The 24,956-nt window shown below is 37.7% G+C and overlaps 1 protein-coding gene across 2 annotated transcripts in view; it reads left to right on the top strand.

The window, feature by feature from the left end:
* The first annotated feature begins 2,080 nt into the window (after nucleotides 1-2,080).
* Nucleotides 2,081-24,956, top strand: part of luzp2 (leucine zipper protein 2) — a 92,578-nt gene continuing 69,702 nt past the window's right edge. The window contains exon 1 of one of the 2 annotated variants that reach the window (XM_043216771.1): nucleotides 2,081-2,609. In XM_043216771.1, coding sequence (XP_043072706.1) covers nucleotides 2,548-2,609 — 62 coding nt within the window. In that variant the 5' untranslated portion in view covers nucleotides 2,081-2,547. The remainder of the gene's footprint in view (nucleotides 2,610-24,956) is intronic. The other variant, XM_043216770.1, reaches the window with a different exon arrangement.

The following is a 24,956-nucleotide window of genomic DNA, read 5'->3' as shown; positions in this document are numbered from 1 at the left end:
TAGTGATACAGCGCAAAGGCATCTAAACGATTCGGGGCATCCTTCTTTTTCCTGCTCATTGTTCATCTAAAAGCGCTCTTCATTTCTCTTAAATCTGACAGGAGACATGTTTTCCTTCACCTTGTCTACTGTGACACAGACAGCCGGAGGTGTGACGAAGACAAATAAGAGCAGATTACTAAAAATACTTCCTGCGGTCCCAAGGGCCTGGACCCCAGTCATCTGTGACCACTCCCTGAGTGCCTATGCAACCCATGACGCTCTAATTAGACGCAAATCAAATAGGTGCGGAATTAGGAGCAGGGAGTAGAACTAAGGGACAATAGACTCTAAACTCCATTAGTGGTTTAATGGAAACCATTCATCATTCTTTTATAACACGACCTCTACCGCCGACACATCTTTCCTCTATTTCCATCGTTCTGATCATAGAACTTGAATCAGTCAGCCTTCCATGGCTAAAAGCAATGGCTATCCCTAAATCTTTTATTCCCTTTGAAGACAAAAATAGTGCGAGAGAGACAGGTAGAAGAGGGATGGGTGCTATCAACAGACCCTCTGTTTTTCAGTTTCCTAATGAGCTTTGGTTGTTATGGACCTCATATTAAAGCGCTTAAAAAAAAGTTGCAAGCATTTCACAACATTTCAGGAGAAACATGATGAAGTATTCATATTAAAGGGACGGTTCTACCTTGAAAAAGGAAACGTCGCATGACTTGCTTTCTTCTGCAGAGCACAAAGGAGAAGTTTTGAAAGCAGTTTTGAAATGCAATTTCAATAAATGAGTGCTTTCGAGCTTAAAAATGATGCAAACGCAGCATAAAGCATCATTAAAGAGTTATGTGTTATGTTGTGAAGCCATTGGACAGCTTTGTGTGTGGAAGCCAACCAAAACTTATTGTCTTTAAAATCCTGCCAGCCGTTCTAACTCTCCTTGGTGTGTCTTCTAGAATGTTCTGTTTAACGTTAAACGATTGAGTGATTAGTTTGTAAATCAGTGGTATCTGATTTTTTTTTAGCTCAATGGTCCTATCAAGCAGTTCACCTCAAACAAAAGGAGATTAAATTGTTATTTAAATTTCAGTCTATTCCTTATATAAAGCTTGTGGAACATAGTACATATGTCACGTGGACTGCTAACTTCTATAGAACTTTAGCCTACTAATTTTGAATGCTTCACTTCACATTCATTACTTGTCTGTTTTAATATCTGTTTTCCAACTGGTTGTAAATTAAATAAAATTCAAAATACATTTTTCACATCAACCGCAATCATCGTATTTTTAGAGAAAACATTTAAACGATTTTTTACATCAAATGGATTATAAAAAAAAACAAAAAACAAAGCATAAAAACAACAAAATTTCTAAAATTAAAATCAAAATAACCGAAACACAAAAATAAAATGATAAAAGCTAACTCAAAATATTATTACGTAATATAATAGTGTACATTATTAATTAACACAGATGTATTTTTTGTCAGCCTTCTAATTTACTGGAAAATAAAAAAGTGCATTAATTTGTTTGTTTGTTCATTCATTCATTTATTCATTCATTTATTGAGAGACTTCTATCCATCAATTGTTAAATGAATTGAAAAACAAATCAGAAAATCCTGCGGTAGAAAAGGAAGGGGTTAAGTGGACTAAATGACTTGTGAATTGTGAAAAGTGTATTTTTTCACCTCATCAATCAGTGGTAAAATTCTTAAATCGGCATTGATGTTGATATTTTCTTCACACCTTTGATGTTTAGTTCCTGTGTCCGGAAACCGAGCCTAGTTTGAGATGCGGATGGAGACGTCAGACGCGGCGGAACGGCGGAACGGTAAAGCGAAGCGACTGCACGACTATTAAATTCATCACGAACGGTTTACCCTCTTAATCTCACAATATGAGACGGTGAGCAGGGAAATGTCTCATCAATTACTTTGACGGACAACAGAGAACAAAATGTCAAACTAATGAACCCTGCCATCAAAGTGTAATCTCCACGAAAATTGATTAATTTAGTCTTTGTGGAGTAACCCTGCACGCCTCGAGCCCAGATAATCGCCCTGCCCCGTCCCAAGGCTGCCGGTAATAACGCAGACAGATGGATATCGTGTGGGACACACCAGCAGGTATTCATCTCGCCGTGGAACGCAGAAGAGAAAGACAGGGAGCCACTGGCTGTATTGATGCTGACATCACCTCACCACCTCAAATCATTCTCCAGTCTTCCTCCCCGGATCCTGGATCCCCCCGCCCCTGCACCCTGGTTCCTGGCCATTAATAAATCCGTCCGTCTCCCCGTCCCTGCTATTTGAAGCTGAGGAGCCCCGCACTTTCACATACACAGACCGCTCGCAGCGTTGCATCTGTCTGCCGCGGCGTGTGTGTGCCTGCGTTAACGCGCGTGTGCACCACTGAGAGAGAGAGAGAGAGAGAGAGAACGGGTGAGCGAGCCAGCCAGGAGAGGGAGAGAGAACGGAGGAAGGGAAAAGAGAGCGATCGAGAGAAAAAGGGGGAAAGAGACGCCGAGTGCATGAGAGCAAGACAAAGCAATGAAATTCATCGGAGCCGTTTACCTCCTGTTCCTCCTCCCAGCTTTAAGCTTCAACAGCAGGTAAGAGCAGATTTACATCTCCGGCTTTATCCATCAGCCCCATCAGTCGGGGACACAATAGCTGATTATATTCATCTGTGATGTGGGCTACTGTTAAAGCCTCTGTCTGCGCTTAAAAATCTCCGAAGAGCGACGGAGAGAGTGATTGAGACGGCACCGAGAGCGAGGCGAAAGATGCTTAACAGCTCAACTTTTTTTTCCTGCTTTTCTGCTCTGGGCTCGGCTAGCCTGCAGACAAAACAGAGACGTTGGCTCACGCAGAGTGAGTGAAATGTGGCAGGGGTCGTAACGCGGCTTACACGGGAAGGAGCAAGTTTTGTGGCAGTCAGAGCTTTGGGATGCCTGTGCAATTGCAGAACGTGATTGTGCGCTCGCGTGCGTGTGTGTGTGTGCGTGTGTGTGTATTACGCAGCGACGGGAGGAATCTGAGGAATAAAGAGAGAAGCCGGGAGGAGTCTTGCAGAGTCAGGGAGTTTTCAAGGATTGATCATTAATTTAACTACTGATAAAGCCGTGCCTCTTCCTCCTCTGAACCCGGAGCACGGGAAAGGTCAGTGAGCGCTCAGCCAAGATTTGAGCGTTGAGCATCTATGGGGTATTCTTCATGCTCGTTTTGGGCAAATTAAAAAGCTTGTTAATAGCGAATTTGTTCTGGAAATACTTCTGCCCTTTAGACTCGTCCAGGGAGTGGCCCTAGAGCACACATGCTTGTGATACACACACCGATACAGTTATTGTTAACATGCAAGCAAACACACATCGGTAAAAATCTATAAAATGAAATCTATAAATGAATGACAGCTGTGGTTGCCAAATATTCAGCTGTGTTGTATGGCTTTTTTGAGCTTGTATATTTTGCAGTTCGTAACCTTATATTTAGTCATAATGTTAACATTGTATAACTAAGCTACTTCGAGAACCAACATTTGCTTAGTACTTAAAATATTAACACTTTTTTACTAATAAAAACATTTTGCAGCAAACATCCAATGGCTTAAATAATAGTAATATAGAATAATCACTTGAATATTTTTGGATAGACTACATTGAGTAATTTTTGTGTCCTTTTATTATGATATCACTTATATTTGAAAAACATCTTACAGTTAACATTTTATTTCATATGTACAGCTTTTTGTTAGTTAAAACTTAGTTTTTGAGATCTATAGCGCATATCGAGGTTTATTATTAAGACTTAACCATTATATTCTTAAATCAAAGCATGAATAAAGTATGTTAATGTGGTCATCGTCTCACTTGCTTTTTCTTAATGCAAGACATTAATCAAGGCCAGTTTCTGTGAGTCATCTCCAGATTCTCATTAGACCAGTGTCAAACACACATTTGATCTACCTTATAATACATTTTTCAATACAAGCCTAGACCCTACAGCCACTGGGTGATGATGCCTGTAATATTTTACTGTACAGAGAAATTATACGAACCCCCTTTTAATCCATGTCCCTTTTACATCTCCAGACTTGCGTTTACATTGTATTCATGCGTTTCATAGATGCTTTTATCCAAAGCGTCTTTCAATGTATACATTTTTCATCATTTCATCATTCTACAGCCGATTCTACAGATAATTTTCTTTGGCAAGGAAAAAAATATATTCTTCTTATTACTTTTTAAATGTTAACTTTTTAAAATCGTATTATTCTATATGCCTGTTCCTTCAGGCCGTGCGTCACTACAGCTCTGCGTTACAGTCGTCACTGCGATCATACCTTTTGGTGATGCTCTTATACAATGCTTGCGTTTATATCATTTGCACAACATATTTTGCTCAGTTGTGAAACACGGTATCAACACAATATCCATAGTAAGTGGCATAAGATTAAGACTCCACTCTTGCCAGTTTTACCTTTGCCAGAGATCACGCATTCTGAGAGAAATGGTCTATAAATTTTGGGCTGTGTATCAAAGAACGGGACGATTTCTCTATAGTGCATAAAATACAGCACGTTACAATTAATCAATGACAGGAATGCATGAAACTCCTAATACTTCCCCACTTTTTATTAGACATTTTACAGTAGAAGTGCGGCACTACTTTTTGATGCTTCCTTCAATTTTGAAATGACTTCCTTCAGATTCGTAGGTTAAAAACATGGTCATAAAATATGTTTGCGTGGCTCTCATTTAGATATCCAGAACCCCAGCTCAGCACTAAACCGCTGTCATGCCAAAAGCAAAAACACTTTCTCACAATCTACACCAACATTTCATCAATTCTGCTTACTGGTCTGCAAAGCTCAACAGACAAGTGTATTGAGCTACACATGTATAAATCAGCAAGCTGTGCTATTCAGCATTTTATACAGAGAGATGATTACATTATGCTGCATAAGCATTTGATGTTTGTGGAAACCTACTCCAAACAGAACTGTGCTGAACGATTTCATCAGAGCTCGTAAGTAGCGCAAAAATGGATGGATGAGGGGAGATGTGGCTTATTTGGAGTAATTCAATTCTTCCACTGCCACATGTTTGTGGCATGCATGTGCGCTTGGTGATGAATAAGTCAGGCTATGGCTGATGAATGAACTGGGAACTTCATTTGAAAGGGCAACCATGACCTTGCCACGCGCACATAAAACAGTACATCTTGGACAGTAAAAGAAAAATACCATTCCTGTATAAATTTTCACCCCTGTAGGTTTACATAGCATTGTAATGTGTGAGCGTTATGTTTTATACATCATTTCTTTGGCAATGCATCACTGTGCGTTGCAGATTATTTTATTCTTTCATACAAGGACATACACTTGTGGAATTTCCATGCATTAGGAATATTGTGCTTGAGCTAATTTTTGAGTAATTTTTTTCATGTTAATTTTATGGAGATTTTTTTATAAATAATCTTAAATAGTTTTGGTAATTAATCATTTAAAATGTAAACATTTAAAAGTGTATATATATATATACACTTACAAAAATGTAACTGTTAAATGTTAAGAAATTAAAGAATGTTTATAATAATTGTAGTAAAATAATATTAAAAGTACCACAATTATCAAAAGAACCAGAGAGGTTTCTGGTGGACAGCAAATTATATTGATTTTGACAAAAAAAATCTAATTCTGAAGACTGGAGTTATGGCTATTATTTGCCATCAGAGGAATACATTAAAATGTATTACAAATATATTTATATATGAATACAAAAAAAACAGGTAATTTAATAACTTCAATAATATTCCACAATACTGCTGCTTTAAATGTATTTTTAAATAAATGGAATCAAATAAATGCAACCTTAGTGACCATGTTTTGATAAAAATGATCAAACCTAAAGTTAAATTTACATTTTTATAGGAAAAAGGCCTTAAAATATTTTGTTTTTGTATGTAAGTTGGATTATAGGCACTTGTTATACCTCTGTATTTATATTTAGGTTAAATGTACTTGTACAGTTACTAAAAATAACCGTTTTCACGTGTCTCCATGTTTACACACTTAATACTGAAAGAAGAAAGAAGAGAATGATCATGTTTAACTTTGCGTGCATAAGGAAAATGAGGAGGTTTATTTGGTTTGGCACGCAATCTGTATTGTGTATATCATTTCCGGAATGCTTTTGCGTAAAAAGTTTCCACATCCGCTCAAGTTGTGAAGTGTTAAACTAAGTTGTTAAACGTCTCTTTATCACATCCTCTATATTGTGGCTCTGGGTTTTGGTTCCCCGGCTCAAGTGGCTTAGTTCACTGTTACAACTGTCAGTGCTTTTCAGTTCCGCTCGCATGCCTGCAGCGTCTCCCTCAGGATCGCAGTCTCTCTCTCTGATGACTCAAACTTTGATGTAGGGAACCATGGCAGCCTCTTCTGCCAAAACTTTGCCTCCAGTGAAGTGAGTGAAATGTCAAAAAAGAGCATTTGCTAAGGTATAAATGTAAGACGAAAGGTGGGGAACTCCCATTTTAAACCAAGATCAAGAATGGCGGATCGGTCATGTAATTGCTCATGTGCGTTTTTTCCCCCCTCTGCAGGAAGCCGGCGTCTTTTGTTTTTATCAGGCGAAGCCTCGGAGGCAGCGGTGTCATGTCGGAAAATGACTGGGAAGACAAACTCATTGCGGTGTGGATCGATGGCACGGTGGCTGGTGGGAGGGGGTCATATGTCTCATAGCCGTGCTCTATGGGCCCGATCATTACCCATAAATCTCATGTTTTAATGGCTCGAACATTCGCGCTGATATCCCTGCACTCTGGCTACTCGGATGCGATAAAAAATTCCGTTCTTGCTTTGTGTGAATAATGACCTTGAATGATGCTTTATGGTTGCCGTGGCAACCGTGATTGTTCCCTTGATAGGAATCGCTCTAGTCAGCGAGCGTCCTGGCAGAATTTGCTGGGAGCGCACTGATGAGCGGAGGGTCGTGCGCTTTCCTTTTCTTTCTCTCTGCCTTTCTTTCTGTAGTGCGTTTTGTTTAGTAGTAACGCGAGTGACACGACGCTCTTTTGGCGAACTAAGATAATATAGTTTCCAATTCAGGTTAACCCAGTTGCGTGCGATTGAAAGTTTTTCAAAAGACGTTGGTTTGAGGGATGTTTCCTTTGCTCCTGTTTTTTCTTTTCCCCCGTCTTGTGTTTTTCAGCAGCATCCTGGGGGTTAAACCTCTGAAAATGTTCTCAAAATATCCAGCCTGACGCAATGGCTTTAATCTGACAGCCTCTCCCTGTATGTGTCACTGATAGATTCTAAAGAATAAGGAACTGCTGTGGCTATATCTCAAGCTTGCGTCGAGAGCGGAGAGGAGCACGTGCCAGGCTGGAGAATAGAACAGATTTGTTGGCAGATCCAGAGGTGCCCATGCGTAACCGCACCCAGAGTGCTTGGCATCGTGAGTAGTAAATGGAAAAGGTCCAACATTATTCTGTGCTCACCTGCGTGATGCACGGCAGCCACCTTGCAGACCTCTTTCTCTCCTCGGGTCGCATCTGTTAGTTGCGCTGGGAGATTTCTATTAGAAATTGTGATTACTTTTTAACTTTATTTATCATTTTAGATTCCTTTAAATCATATTTTTACCTGGCTTGAAAGGAGCGTGATTCGTTGTATATTAAAGGAATATTCTGAGTTGAGTTCGAACGACAGCGTTTTGGCATAATGTTACAGTACTTAGCATATAAATGATTTTCAACTTTCTCTTTTTTTTTTTTTTTTTTTGATTTGAAATAAATCTGTTTTACAGCTTACGGTGGAAGTGAATAATTCTGTTGAGGACTTTCAAATATTCCAACTGTACAGCCACTGCACTTCGGTGCTTTTAATGCGAAGAAAAAATATTAATAAGTAAATAACTTTTTGTGTTAAGCTGCTCTTTTGTGTTTTTTTGCTGCCACAGCAATGTAACATTGTAGAAACTAAAAATGTACAAAATTATACCAAGCCACATTTCTGGTTCAAAATCTTCCAAAAATATGCAACATTCACTTCTATAAACGCCTCTTTATACCCTGTTTATCTCGTGGAAGCTTGACGTCAGAACCGCAAGATATAAGCTCTTGCAAAAAAAACCCCCTCAAGTTCTGAAGAAAAATATCAGCTCACAATTCTGACCTTTTGTTTGAGTTTATATTTCACAATACTGACTTTATAACGCCCAAGTTATACGATTTGTAAACAATTGTGTAAAAGATGTGTTCCTAGGTCAACATATGTAAACATTTAGTCTTGACTGTATCCCTACAATCCCTTAAATCAGAGGAAATGATAGATGAATGAAACTGATGTTTAAGCACCAAACCCTGATCTATCTATCTATCTATCTATCTATCTAAAGAGTGAAAAAAAATCATTTGGTATCAAAATCATTTAATGTGCACAGTTGAAAATGACATTTAAAAGAGATTATTATTTAATCTTGACCTACATAGTAAGCATTAATAAAGAATGGAGTGTTTTAGCCCTTACTGTGTCTGCGGTCTGATCAACCGTATTCTTCACGCAAGTGTGACGTTTGTGGGACTGTGGCTTCGAGGAGATAAGCCAATCAGAAAGGAATATTCTCCAGAGATGTTCTGAATGCACAGACAATGTCATAAGTGTGAGGATGTGCATGCAGATAGGGGTAGATTAGAGGTTAGCGGAGAGAGGCTGTTGTCCTGTGCTCTTGCCTCGACAGAGAGCGAAAATTGAAATTCGCGAGGCATACTGTAATCAGAACGCCATGGCAACCAAGCAGGCTGTCAAATAGTCATAAAGTAAATTAACAATAAACGGAACCTTGCTTCGCCACAGCAAATATAAAACTAATTAAAGCACCTGGTGATCTACAAGGACGATTACCACCCGGACGGTTTTTGAGAAATGCCAACATCACGACTGCTTCCATCCTCTGTTTGGACCGTCGGTGTCAGGGGTGTTTTCTCCGAGGCAGTGCCTCCTCGAATTTGGATGAGAAAATATTTGGCAGTACATAAGCTGGGTCGCAATTCAAATACGCCACACAAGCTAACAAACCACATACTGGATATCGCTATTTTGGTCCATCTAATCAAAATTAAAATTCCTTTTGAAAACAGTGCATTTGTAATCTCCTTAAATTAAAGCTGTGCCTGTTTTTCTTGTTAATGTTATTCAATTAAAATACAACTCTTCATTGTTAGTTTAGTTCATGTTAGCTCCATTGACATAAAACATTTTAATTGAATGATGTAGTAAACTTTGAAATCGATATGAACTAGGAATAATAAATGCGTTAAAAGTATTCTTTATTGATAGCATGTTGGCTGAAATAGTTAGCTATAATGTTTACAAATAGAGCCTTACTGTAAAGAATGATCAAATATAGGCTTATTACATTGGATGAATGTTGTAAATGTGTTCTTTGTATACATCTTGTGGAACAAATTTGCAATGGAACAAAGACAAAAAGGACACAGAAATATTGTTTTATATAGTGATGGAGACAGTCACGCATAATGTAATTGTAGGATTTGAAATTCATGCGCTGTGCTTACTGGCTCCAGTTTTATGGCATTCACACCAACTCGAAATTGAGAAAAAATAGCAGACAGACAGAGCAGCTTTATGTATGTTTGTACAGAATTCTTTTCTTTTGATAAATAAACAGCATGTGAACTCGATACGACGTTTTATTTATTGTAGCCTTTTGCTCATTTCCAATTTCATATCAGAATTTCAACAAATTTTACTGATTACCGTTACGATTACAAATCTGCAAACTTTGCTCAAGTGAGGCAGTGACATTTTTTTTTATTTGATAATATTATCTATATTGCACGATGAAGGATTGTTGGATTTGAAGTAAGTTTTTGCTTTGGTCCCAGGTTAAAATCGTGTGCGAAACATAAATCTTTGTGAGTAACAGTACGGTACAGTATGTCAGCGAATGTACATGGAGATATAGGGAGCTGGGGCTTTGGAGCGGTGCTGGTCTGAGAGAACATAAACACAAGCTCAGCGAACACGCCGAAATTCACACTTTCAAAAACACGCTAACAGCATGAAACCTTGGCTTCTTTCTTAGATATGTTCCTGCAGGAGGCTATTTTTCGTCTTTTCAACAGAAAGGCTTACATAAATAGATGCAGACAAAAATGTCTTAAGGAAATATGGACGTTGCCTTCTCATTTTCATTGATCAGCATGCAATCATTCATGAAAATGAAGTCATTCAGTGGCTTCATTGTATAGACAGAGCAGCAGTGTTATCGTCAATATATTATTTTTTATAAATAATTAATTAATTTAATTTTTTTAATAATTCCTAGTTTTGGATTAAAACGATTTAAGTATTTAATCTTTAGTTGTTTGTATTTGTAATGCGTATTTCTTTTTTTATGTTTATATATTGTACTTTGAATGAAATGAAAATGTAATCATTTTGCTGTGGCAACTACAGATGGTACACGGCCAGTTATTTCAAGTAACCAAACAGTTTTTACGGTTTTAGTTTAGTTTTAGTTGACGATAATAACCCTGCAGAGCTTTTCAGTCAGCTCCTGGATATGATAATGACTCGTGTGCTATTATGAAGAGGCATGAATGAATATGCAAAACCTCTTGCTAGAATTACAGCAAGAATCGTAAAGCCATGTCTTATAAACACTCTAATAGGATTGTAAGGGACATATAAATAAATAAGCAGTGGGAACTGTTTCGGAACAGGAGGGAGAGCAGGGGCCGCAAGGGATTTGTCAGACAAAGAGATTTGATGTATGCCTTTCCCAGCTCCTGAAGTTTGGAGCCCTGCATCGGCTGGAGAGGGTGGTTGACGATTGAGCTGTTTAAATAGAGGGACAGAGAGCTCCACACACTGTGCTTTTGCTTAAAATTAATGCCCACAGGAAGTGAGTGGTGTGAAGTATTGCACTGGCTGCTCTGCGTTTATGTTACGCAGACATTGAAGCATGTCTAGTTCTTGTCGCCATAGGAGTAAATTGAACTGTCAAAAGCGCAGAGTTTAAGACAGCGCACAAACCTCGAACTTTCCCTGAAAAGAATGTGGGAACCAAAAACCTGTTATTCAGAAGCAGTTCCATTTTGGAACTGAAATGTTGTTTGTTTGGATCGTGCATCTGCCAGTCCAGACAGAATACTCAGTCGACTCAATCAATTGCTATTGAATCTATAGCCTAAAAACATAGTTTTGCACAACTGCAGAACATACTACCCCTATGAACCATTTTTGTTAGCCAGTTAAAGTGCCCCTGTTATGGATTTTTGAAAATTACCTCTTCATGCAGTGTGTTACACAACTCTGAGTGAATGAAAATGTCCTGCCAAGTATTAAATCTGAAAGTGCATCGTGTATAGTGTTATTGTCTCTCGAAAGAAAGAGTCGACTTTGAATCATTGCAACATCTTTTTTTTTTTGTCTGCCCACTTGTTGGTCTTTTTCTTTGGTCTGAATAAAAATGCTAATTCGTTCTTTCTCGAAATTAGCCGTTTCCATGGTAACGACTGTACACATAGCAGCACTGCGTTCACAAACGCTGCTTTATCAGGCATTACAGGCCTGATGAAGTTAAAATTAGACTAATCGAACCAATCACCACAGATTAACCTAACACAAAAAAATGGTGTGGAAAATGTATAATTGAATGAGTCATTGAGCAAATTAGGTAAAGATAAACGCGTATTACGACAATGGAAGTGTTTTTTGACCGTGCATGCATGTTAACCTGCTGCTGGGGACTCCCAAAATCTAAATATATCAACCTTTCATTACCCATAATGGAGGCACTTTAAAAACAGAACATGTAATGTATATAATCCCAGGAGATGCTTTGTAGTAAATCAAAATTGTTAATTAAACAAGAACTGGAATCAGTACCGAAAGCGTTAAATTCTTTGATTCTGATCCCTGTTGAGAACACTTTCTAACGTTACCAAACACCTCCAATCAAAGCAGAGTGGAATGAGGTTTATTTGAAAACGGGATGCCATGGTTAACGAATATAGATTCCCCACCAAAAATGTTTCTCGCTGTAGCGCTGACATTTCTAATTGGGATAAAAACAAAAGCACCAAGCAGTTGCTGGTTACTAGGGAAGATAAGGCAGAGATTTTAGCCAGCCAGCATAGATATTCTGGTGAATGGCATGATTGGAAATTTCCAAAAACTGTATATTCATTGGATCTCATAAAAGGCACACAGCAAAGCTTGGCCTTGGTTCAGGCTACTGCTTTTTTTTTTTTTTTTTTTTTCGAAATAAGAGAGTTATTAAAGATGGAAGGAATAGTGCAGCAATTCATTCTTCCTGTCTGCTTTCTCATCTTCTTAGGGTCATATCTTCTCACGTCCCTCCTTGTCATTTTTTCACTTTTTTTCTCCAGTAATTTTTGGGAACTGAGATGATTCTGATTTGTAGATTAAATGAAAGTTCATGGACATAGCGGCAGAGAGACAACAACTACAGCAGAATAACCCCTTAGACAAGATGCATTTCGTTTTTCCTGTACTAGATGCTTCTCACTCAAGTGCTTCATTTATGCCAGTTCTGTTTCACATGTTTCTTTTTTTTTTTAGGGATTTGAGTGAAATGCATTGCCAGAGGCAGAAATAAAGGTCACAATATAGAAATGAATCATTCTGCCTCTAAAGCTTTAAACTCATGGATTTTTCATGAAATATGCTGAATATTTAAGATCCTTAATTGCTAATGGACTGGTTACTGTATAATTTAGCATAAACCATGAGATATAATTGCTTTTGTCATCTGTTTTTTCAGAATAGCATTATTTATTTAACAATAAGTGATATATTGATTTTCTAAAAGCCATTTACAATGACTTTATTTTATCTTAAAACATCTTCGATTGCATATTGTATGCTTTGCTTAAACGCATGTAACATGAACAATCCACTAAAATGTAACATAAAAGATGGAGCTATGATCTAGACTTATTGTTGCTCTTTTCAGAATTTAATTTATAATTAGACAAAATCAAACTCTTCTTTCTGAATAACAATGAATAACATTATACAAGCTCTGTTGAGTTGCATAATTTTTTATAATTATGAGTAATTGTGCTTATCACAACCATATGCCAATTCAGTCACACACATTGTCAAGAAATTATTTAGCATTTTAAGTAGTTTCTATAGTTGGAAACAAAAAAACAAAATGGCTGTTGGATTTATTACATGCGTGGTGTGCAAATACGGCCATTTTCTGTGGTGACAGTTGAACGGATGGAGCTTAAAATCAGTTTGAGGCCATCCTGTTGTCTAAATTAATTCCATCCTTGAAGGGATTTTGCCAATATTTTTTGATGCATCAAGCAGTGTTGACCAATATAGAGTAAAAATCACATTTTATAAGACAATGGAAAAGGCAGAGATTGCACCTAAATGCAAGGTGAATATCTCAAAACATGCTGCACAGAAAAAAATCCTTGACACATAAACCTTTTTTTTTTCTCCACTGTTGTCTGTTTTGTCCCAGAACTCGAAAATCAGTGTGCTGTGAATCTGAAATTGCAGTTTCTCTGAAAAAAAATAACTTTTCGATAAAGCAGTTTAGCATACTATTTCCTGCCTTGTTCTTTTTGGTACTAAGCTTTGATTATAAAGCCCTTATCACAAAGCCGCATTTCCCCGTAGGACCCTGTCTTCTTTTAATTTTGAACTTTGTGCATAATGCAGAGAAAAAAGGAAAGTAACCTTGACACCCCCTCCAGAGAAAAATGGCTGCCTGTCAGTCAAACTTGAATCTCCCAGCAGCTTTGCGACCTGAGGTGTGTCAGGACAAGGCCAGAGGGGAAAGTATGTGTGTGTGTGTGTGTGTGTGTGTTTATGTATGTGCATGTATTGCCGCTTGGGGATCGAGGGCGGATGAGAGTCCAAAAGTGTCCGGTCGTTTGTTTTATTCAGCCATCAATCTTGTCACCAAGGTTGATCAGAGTCCAGGGAGCGGATGGGGCTTTTTTCCCTTGTATGGAGGGTGACAACACTGCAAGGCAATGACATGAGCGGTTTGCAAGGATGCCACATGCTTTGACTTGAAAAGGACAAAGTGGACATTCAGAATGACTGACTAACTGACGCTGAAAGGATCTTGTGAATTATTTAAGCTGGAAACTCTTTAGCCCCCTTTCGAATGACGTCCTCTAGCATCTGCAAAGTTGTGTGCATTTGTTTGTAGCCCATCAAGCCAAAGATGTTCGAAAGCATTAGCTGATTGAGAAGACAAACTGTGAAGTCAAAGATATATGGACTTCAATTTATTAGAGGTTTCCATCGAGCACGCAGCACACCGATGTTTTCCACAGGCTCTCGGGGTAAATTACTCTGAAACAAATGATGTCTGTAAAATAAAAAAAAAAACACATTGTGCTTTTGAATCTAGCCTTCAGTAGAACTAATGCACGCTAATTCTCCGCTGGCATTAGTTCCAGCATTAAGCTGATCAAACGGAGAGCGAAATAATGAGAGATTTTCGAATCTTCACACCAAGAGCTATTTTCCTAAGAAGACAGCAGAAATTCGTTTTCCGGCTCTCGAGTCGTCTCTCAGGAATGGTCTCGTAGGGTGTGGTGTAATGGCTCGGCTCTGATGCCTCTATTTATGTTACCAATTTTTAGTGGAGCAGCATGAATAATTTAAGAGGGAAAAGATGGTAGAAGCAACAACAAACTATATCCGGGTGTTTATGTCAAGCAGCCATCGCACCATGAAAGCTTCTTATAAATCACGATTGCATCTCTGTCTCCGCCTCCCCGTACTTTTGTCTTGTCTTTCTCTCTTAATAGCTTGTAATTGGTCCCCCATGGAACCGAAAAGAAAGAGCAGAGACGCGTAACTCACTAGTGATTACTCAGATTAAAGTGAGCGAGGAAAGACTTGGTCAGGCATGTACAAAAGAGAACTTCATGAATAAAACATGCTACAAATCTATGGCTCTGATCATGAAAGAAGGATGGCCCAGGGCCTTTGGAAGGCTCTATTTGTGTTGAATGATAGAGGGCCCTGCAACCGGATGAGCCAAACCGGCGTCTTGACTTGGGAAGAGAATCGCGTGGGTTTTGGTCAATTAAAAAAATAAAAATAAAACACGCTAACAGAGAACTTAAAGGGAAACCTAAGACTGAATAATAGTAAACTTGCAGCAGACTCAAGTATTACTTAAAAAAACTCACTTTAGTTTGATTCAGTGACCCATTAGAGATATTTTTTCAGGAATCTAACTGTTGTATTTGATTCACTGAAAAAGTTTGTTGAAAAGTCTTTGATTCTGTAAAAAAAAAAAAAAATTGGAGAATCAGAGACAATCGTTTAGGATTCAGTCTTTGCTTGTTTTGCTGTATATAAAAAGAACCAGTTCACTAGACAGTGATTCATTTTGGAATCAGACATCACTGGAATTCACTAAAAAGAACTGGCTCTAAGAGTCATTTAAGGAATTGGACTTCACTGCGTGCATTGTATGTTTTTGATTCACTAAAAATAACTGGTTTAGTTGAATAATTTATGCAGTATTACTTTACTGCTTGCATTGTGTGCTTTTGATTCAATAAAAAGAAACACTTCATAGCATTCATTTGTTAAAGAAAGTCCAATTGTTTCACTGTATGTGCCTGTTTCACTAAAAAGAACTAGAGTTGTTCTCGAGAATTGGAATTTGCTTGGTTTATTGTAAGTTTCTACATATTCTAATAAATACAGGCCAATAAGAGTCCTTCATTTTATAATCTCACTATATTGTTTGCATTGTAGAATCAGTGGCTGTGTTGCGGTGCTGCTGAAAAAGTATTGCAGGAAACCCAATACATCATACGAAAGTCTTCTATCCCCTCTGGGGGAAGCTAACACTGTACATTGGCTTTGAAATCCACTTTTTGTCTATTTAAAGCTTTCGCCTGCCACGATTTATTACGAATATGCGCAGTTTGTTTGATTAATAGTGTAATTTATTTAAATAACATTTTTGACAGTCCTTGTAACGGTGCATATGTTTAGATCACAACCAGTTGGAAGACGTCGAGCAGAACCTGGCACAGAGACCTTTCTCTTTTCATGACGGCTGCAAAGAAATGCGACAGAAAATTGATTTTGATGTCACGCATTGTGTAACAGCCAGTGTAGCACCCTTACGTGGCTATCTTTTGTTCCCGGGCTTACGTTAACCCCCAAAGCCTCAACCTTTAAATATGCCTCTTTTCCCAGCCTTATTTCATTTCCAAAATGTCATATTTGCTCCTTTTGCTCCCTCCTTACATAAATCTGAATCCCTTATCAGGATACCCGCTACACCCCGGACGACACAGGGATGGATCCCGTTATTTTTATCTAATCTCCTTCACCAAGCATATTCTGTGTCTGCCTCCATCTCCTCTGACAGGAAAGCTGCTTGCATTAGTGCTGTATCTAGCCGCTGCGGTGCAATGTTTTGCCCTGACACCTCTCTCTGATAAGCACCCTCCTCCCCAACCCAACCAATCCCCACGCGTGCGTCAGTGAAGAGGGAATATTTTGCCACCGATGTCTCTCAAGCAAAAACTGATAAAATACCCAGCCAATAATGCCGCAGTGGTACATTATCTGTTGGGCCGATATTTCATTTCTCTGGGTTTGTTTTTCCTTCCTCAGGGTGGACCCGTAAGGTCTATTTCCGCCACACTAGGCTCTGTGCTGCAGAGTGACTTCCTTTGTTTATTCTCTGTAAATAAAATGCTGGTTCGAGCGACGAAATTGGATTGAGCAGAGCAGCAAATCTGAGCAGTTGTTTATGGGATTGTACTCGCTCACGCAGCGTGAGAGCAGCGCTCGGCTGGTGTTAAGTGTTAAGATATGAACTGAAATGTTAAATCAAATGCCTCATTTGGTTCGAAACTTTTCTGAGAAATGATGTTTTTGCGGTTCTGCTCAACAGGAGTTTTGCTGTGAAGAGTGGCTCTTTGAAGGCATGTTATTGGCAGTGCCCTGATGTGCCACCAACTCATTTTTGTATTTTGTGTTGAATTTAAGCAGTGAATTACTACAGGGCTTGGTAATGGAAAAGCACTCAGGTGTGTCTGGCTTTGGCAATAGCTTTATCACTGGATTTGCCAGAGCCACAGCGTGTGTTTGTGTATTTGCATCTGTCTAGCCATGTTTGTGCCAACACAGTTTCTCAAAGTGGTCTATACTGTGGTCCCAAAAAGTATTTGGACACTTTTCTGAATTTTTGAAGTCAGTAAAGATTTTTGTTGTTGTTGTTTTTATTCAGCAAGTATGAATTAAACGGAAAAAGATATGATAAAAATATTTATCTGCATAGTGTTACAAAATATTTATATTCCTATGTATTCCGTCTTTTCCTTTATTTCTTCTAGAATATGGTATGGTTTTCACAGAAAATAATTAGTGCTGAAAATAATAAGGCGTGTTTATTGAACATCAAATCATCATATCAGAATGATTTTTGGAGTAATAGCTGCTGAAAACTCTGCTTTTTCATCACATGTAACAGGTTTTAATATGTAGTTTAAATTGTAATAATAGTCAAGTCATGTCACTATTATTTATATAGCATGTTTAACAATGCAAATTGTGTCAATGCAGCTTTACAGTATTAAACTGTGAAATAGTGTGCCAAAATTGTGTGTCTTTCTCAGGTCAGACAAAAACAACAATTTAATTAATAAATAGACTTCTTCAAGAGGGTTAGATATTTGTACTTGTAGGTCAACTACTTATACTTTAGAATCCCTATATAACTATACACTATGTAATTACTTCTATTATTTTACATATTTTAAAACACTTACTGACCTTGAGACACAGTCACCTGCATGGTTCCTGCCATAATTACTCGGTTTATAGTAGCGAAACGATATTGTTAAAATATTTGTTTGTAAGAATTATTTAAAAAAGATTATGCCAGTCTACTTAAATAATTTCATTCTTTTAATCAAAGAGTCTTTTTTTACTCGTATCAGTTGCCTCACCCTGATATCCAAATAAATTAACTGAAATGAAGAAGGTGTTTTCATGCCACGGCATGCCTGAATTACTTTTGTAATGTGTTCTGGGAATAAATGAATAGATAATGGATAGCTCGGTCAAGTTGTAAAAACTTTGGCCCAAGTATGTTTCTGCTATATATTTATTTTTTAAATGAATGTTTCTCAGCTTGATTCGATTATATAAAGCAAAGAGATTCATTGTTAAATGTGACTGAAGCGTCCAACTACTTTCTGGGGCCAATTTTTGTGTCCGTATAGCTGTTTGTATGGGCTTTTGTGTCATTGTTTGACAGTTTGAGCCCTGGGGGTGGTGGGAACTGTTGGTTTCTGTGGTGAGGGTTGACATGGTGCTGGATGCTGGTCAGCAGGGCTTTTGGTGAAAGGCCGTTGTTATGTTGCTGAAGTCCACAGCTCCCATTTGCCCGGTCTGTCTGTCTGGGAGCTCTCCTGGCTGGGCCAGCGCCTGTGACGATGCTGACAGGATGACAGCAGGGGCGCACAGGGGTGAATGTCAATGTGGGCGAGAGCAGTTTCCGCATGATCTGCAGCACATACAAACACACTCACAAACGCACACACACCCTCACGGACGTATTGAAGTTTCTCAGAGGAGTGCGGCAACATCTGCTGATAGAGAGTGAGAAGACACGCACATGCCCGCATTTTAACAGAAGATTCAGCTGGGAATTTTAATTAAATATTCATAAGGCTTTTTCACAAAATCAATAAGGTATTATGTGGTATTGAGTTGTTTGAGTTTGAGACCAATATATCCAGCATTTTAATAGATCTTGAAACAATACAGAACAATTCAAAAACACCCCTCTTGCACCTGAATGGCTGCGGGCAGGTGTGTAGACTCGAGAAATATTACAAAACAATACAAATTCCTTAACGCAGATATAACACCTCTAGTATTTATTGAAGCAGCAGGGTTTTAGTTTTGCGACCTTAGTCAGGCATTTAAAAGATGAGAACGATGAACCCGACAACTTCAGCATTAATTTAGTGAACTGTTTTGTTGTTGAACGTCCCGAGTTCGAGCTTCCAATCTTTCTTGTTTTCTAGACGTAAAATTACCTTTTAGGGGAAATTATTTATAACAATAATCAACAGCTTATAAAACACTGAGGAAAAACTTACTGTGAGTTCATTTTATTTGCTGTTAACTGAAATCACGTTCAACGGTAGAATTCCTGGACAAACTACATTACCCATGATTCTGTAAAGAAGTATCCACCAGACAGAGAATAGCAACAAGCAAAAAAACTTTGTACCTGTCTACTCCCATGAACCATTGCAAATTACATAGTAGTCAGTGTTTCTATATATAAATATGCAAAAGATTAATCATACAAATTATTTATGGTTTTATATTTCTCTATTGTTTGCCCTTCACAATGATTCATGGGATTGTACATCTTTTCTTTATTAAGGCTGATACCACAGTCTTGTACTTTTTTTGGTGTTTTTTTTCAAGTTTTTTTAAATGTTTTTTTTTTTTGAAAGCACAATTTCATGTAGCTGGTTGGTTGGTTTGGTTCATAACTCTTTAACAAAAATACTTCCTGATTCAAGGTCGCTGAAAGCTCCTGTCACTACCGTGCTTCATTCTCTGCTTTTAAATTCCTAAAAAAGTCACATATTTGAAACCTGCATGCTTTTTATTCATTTATTTGAAGATTTTTTTTTACAAATGGGCTTGTATTACTTTCAAGAAATATCAGTTCATTTTCTTGGGAGTTAAACCCGTGAACTTTGTATTGGAAGTGCTATGCTCTTCGGTATGAGCTTTGGGTATATTGCTGCTTCAAAAATATTCTGAAGTTCTATGGAACCACATCACATGCACTGAAAAAGCAAGTTGTCTCATGGATACAGAAGTGTGTTTGTGACTTGCATACAAATATGTAGCCTGAAAAGAAAATCGGTATGGGCTCATATGATAGAGTAATATGTGAAGATTTGTTTTGAGCTCTGCCAAGCCGTGCAGCTCTTATTATTATGAAATGACAAGAGGTTATGGGGTATGGCTCAATCTGTTGCTGTGGCCTAGTTAGGCTGTCAGAAGATTGCCTGCAGGTGCGAGAGGAGATGCCATGAATCAGGTGTGCGCTTCAGCCTAGGCCTAGGGCTGCGCGGATCCAGAGCTCCAAACAGACGGCAGCTGCCCGGTCAGTCAGGCGCTCTTGTGTGAAAACTGGTTTCAGACTGGCTTCCAGGCACTGCACCATCACTTGAAGATCTAGAACAAATTCAAATGAGATTTTTAGATCAGCAAGTGAATATTTAATAACAGTTTTTTTTATTTCTCTGTCAAAATAGAATCGCTGATGACATTGGCTTCTTTATTCTTTCAGTTAGTCGCCAAATAGTCTCAGCCTCAGACGCTATGCCCACGGCCCGCTGGCTGAACGTCTGTCGACGGCATACACTTCAGGAGTTTAAAAGTCATCGTTGGATTGGTTGAATTATGCAGAAGACGTGTGGCGTGTTCTTTAACGTTTTGCTAGGAAACATAGGTGCGACAATGTCAAACTCCCCCATGGAAAAAGAAATATGAGTTTTATGCTTTGTGACTGTGGCAACATTTCTAAAATAATAATAATGAAAAAAAACCTTTGGGTGCAAAATTAAACATGATTGGTTGCTTTGCCGGTCAGTCATATGACCTCTTGGGCGGGCCATCGGTCTGAAGGTCTGGCTATGCAAGACTAGCGCAAAATGGCATGCACGGGACTGTGGGATATCTGGGGATATGTTTGAGATATCTGGGGTTCTGTGACACAAACAAATTCCAGTAATAAAAATGCAATTTACAGTATAACAAGGAATATTGTGGAATGGGGCACATTTTGGATGAATAAATTAAAAGGAGAGCTGTACACTTAATCATGTTGAACTAAAAAACTAAACGAACTGTTACATTTGAATTACATTTTAAAAGATACATTGTTACTGTTTCATGCCTTTATTTGATTATCACTTAAAAAAAATAACAAAAACTTATAATAAATTATAAATACAGAAAAAATGTAAATTTTAATTGCTAAAGTTTTAGAAATGAAATGTATTACATTTGCCTTTTAATGATTGAAATCCAATTAATCTATTAAAATGTAATCTCGAAAGATTACAGTGGAAAATAAGATGCATTATTTCAATTAATTAACTGAAATTACTTTTAAAAAAGAAAAAAAAAAGCAATCCAGAAAGTTTAAAAAACAAATTTTGGGAAAATTCAAAGGGTCCAAGATATCATATAAGCAGAGATGGATCTGTGCTTTCTTCTGAAAATCGTCAGCAGATAGAGGCATCCCATCTGACAGCATGTAATGTGAGCATTAGATTCAAACCTGTCTTGATGCCTTCCTGTCTCTGTATACGGTCTGATAAGGCAGTATTTTGAAGATTTCGGACATAGTCCCAGAGTGCACACAGCTTCACTGTACGCGTCAGTGAACATAACCAGCACACACACACACACACACACACACACATACTGTACTCCAGAGTTTCTTTCTGTCTCTTTTTTTTCTCATTTACAGCACGTTTCGTTCATTCACTTACATTCGGTCTGTTGCCACATGGGTGAAATGATGTGTCACACACACATACACACCTGCAGGCAGAACACATGCCCATAATCACACTTTCCTAGGCTGTGATGTTCACAATGAATTACCATTTGTGCCAGTCATGATGCAGGGCATCCCTCAAGAGTTTTTTTTTTCCCCCGCTCTAAAACATTTTTACACTGCAAAAAGCATTTTTAGACCTAGTAAATACAGTAGAATATTTTTGCGCGTTTACTTAATATACATACACATATAACATTTTGTGTTGATTTAACTATTATTGTCAAGAAATCGTGCAGTGATCTATGGGCTACAAAAAAATTATTTTGGGATTTTGTTCATCACAAAATCAATTTCAGTGGTTGATTGTAAGAATTTACTCATGATAAATGGTTTTATATTAGTTCAAATCTGGTTTTCTGGAGCAAAACCACTAGAGATGCATCTCTGTAGTGCAAATGTTTATTTCACTAGCCACACACATACTGGTTACTCTGAAGTTGTACTTTCCAGTACGCAGTGGGGTATGAATTCTTAATATGGTTGCGCTGTTTGACTGTTTGCAAGTTTTATTTACACTGTTGTTGCCGATTTTGTTGTCTCATTTCGTAACTTGATTTCTTGTGAAGTCAGGATGTGTGTTTATATGATTTTAATCGTTAAAGACAACAACGTGCGCATTACTCAATGCACATGTCGTCAAATATGCAAACAGTTTAGTGCTATGTTTAGCGCTATGCGCTCTTTTTAAGTTGTGATAACGTAAGGCTATTTTAAATGTAATTTAAATAGGTAATTGTTACAATGATGGCGCGTTTTAAGTCACGGCCACTTTATGTTCAGCAAAAATGTTTAAATAATTAAGCTGATGAATTCTGCTCAGGAAAAGCCATTTCATTTGTTGCCTTCATTTTTAACCTTCATTTACAGTGTAGCCCTCTTTAGATGCTGAGTGAGACATTAAAAACATGTTTTTGGCACATCCTGCATACTAATATTACAACACGAGCTCTACATAATCTTGCCTGAGTATACAACTTGGCAGATGTTTTGTTGTGGTCCGGCTCATCCTAAAAAGCAGCTCATCTGAAACTTGACTCTACATGTTTGCTCAATAAATCACAGCAATGTTAGCTGAATGAAGAATCTTACTGTGTTTTTCTTAATAATAAGATGTTGGATGCCGGGAGTGAAGTGTTAACATCTTGATTAACCATAATGGAAATGCAATTTACATGCACAACAGAAGAAGACCAGCTGTTCTTGTGGCTGTCTTGAGATTGTAACCGTTCTGAGCTTTGGGACAAGCTCCTCTGAATTTGAATGTGATAATACACAAAGTCATCTGTCTTATTTAAGCTTGTATTAGAAATATGATTTTTTTTGTTTTTTCACTTTAAAATTTTATGATGTAGTGTTGCTGTACATGCCAACATATGCTATACTCTACTATGCTATACACACACGCACACACACATACACACACACACACATAAATATATTCCAGAGATCTTATTCTTGTTCTATTTGCAAAAAAATAATGTACTATACCATATATTCTGTTGAGCCATATACGGTTTTCAGCAGTATTTATTTATATTAATCTTATTACAAAAAAGTGTATTTTCACTACCATAAAAATAACCCTTCTAATCGTAAATGGCTCTCAGCAGAATGTTTAACAACATTTCAGAATGTTCAAACATTAATTGGGATGTACTAATAATAACCTTACAATTAACACTCTTCATTTGTGAACTAATTCCAGGCCCGTCCTGAATCCTTTGCTGTGCTAAAACAGAATGCATTATTCTCTAAGGGCTTTGTTAAATTCTAATTAAAAAACGTGCAACCTGCAAAACTGGATAAACAAGAAGCAATACTCTGTCTGACAATCTCATCAGATTACAGACTATGTCCATGTGCAACTAATCAATATTTATTCCGTATTTGTCCTTGCAATATCTGAAATCCTCCAATACCCATCTCAGCTCTAATTTTGTTTGTCCTGCGTGAGTGTGGGAAATTCTAGGATATCATCCGCATGGAGCCTGACTAAACTTTCATATGGACACTCATAAAAATGCAATAGGCTAGCAAAACCAAAGCAAATCCTTGGTTGTCTTTATGTGTACATTTGACCATGAAGTATTGAGACATTCATGAGACATTCTTTCTCATAAAGCATGGATATAAAAGCCTTCAAAGATGCATACCGTGCCTAGCGTCACTTTGTTTATGGTCTTTCTCAAGCGGGTTGTATGTTATTATTTTCTATTCTCTATTATTTGTGCAGTGAGGAAGACAAACTCTGAACAAATAATATTTTTCTTACCATCACCTTGCAAGACTTACATAAGAGATCTCTCAGTCTGTCACTTGTTTTTAGGTTTTATAACGCTTATTATAAAACTAATTTCATTATTATATGCTGGAATGAATAACCTTGTCACGCATGCTAACAGATAATGGCAGGCCAGCACCTGTTCGTGTAGCTGAGTTCAGTAATCCATGTTGAAACTGAGTGTTGTGCATGCTGTGATTAAGGCACATGGGAGACAGGCAGAATACTAACAAATCCATCTGAACTTTTCACTTTAATGGTTATCCTGATAATTTATAATGAAATAAAAAGAAAGAGAAAAGGGAGAGAGAGAGAAAAATGCCAAATAAATACATTTTGATTAGGGCACAAGATAGTCTTTTAATGTGAACGAATAACAAAAAATATATAATATTACTAGGAAAGACTGGAACTTAATGAAAAATCATTTGCACTGAAAAATAGGTAGGTGCTATATTATACCATACATTACACAATTATACTATTAAAGTTGAAAACTATGCAACCCACATTAAACATGAAAATGCTTCCAGATCAAGGCCTTTATTAACAGTACAGGACAGGGTGGGAAAGAACAGGATAGGACAGGAAACAACAGGACGGGAAAGAACAGGACAGGACAGGACAGGACAGGACAGGACAGGAAAGGAAAGGAAAGGAAAGGAAACAAAAGAATTTTTGAAAATAATGTTTTTTGGAATGGAAAAGAACAGGACAGGAAACAACAGGACAGGAAAGAACAGGATGGAAAAGAACAGGACAGAAAAAAACAACAGGACAGGACAGGAAAGAACAGGACAGGTCAGGTCAGGACAGGACAGGACAGGAAAGGAAAGGAAAGAAAAAGATTTTTGAAAATAATGTTTTTTATATTAACATTTTTGTTGTTGTTGTTGTCACATTCAGTTATCAATTACATGAATCTCAACACCCCCCCATTAATAAAAAGTTAAAGTAGTATCACCGTTGGTCATTTAACAGTCTTTCGTTGTTTTTTTTTTCAC

Source organism: Puntigrus tetrazona, chromosome 18 (assembly GCF_018831695.1).
Source record: "Puntigrus tetrazona isolate hp1 chromosome 18, ASM1883169v1, whole genome shotgun sequence".
Taxonomy (NCBI): domain Eukaryota; kingdom Metazoa; phylum Chordata; class Actinopteri; order Cypriniformes; family Cyprinidae; genus Puntigrus; species Puntigrus tetrazona.
This window is presented reverse-complemented; position numbering and strand designations above follow the sequence as displayed.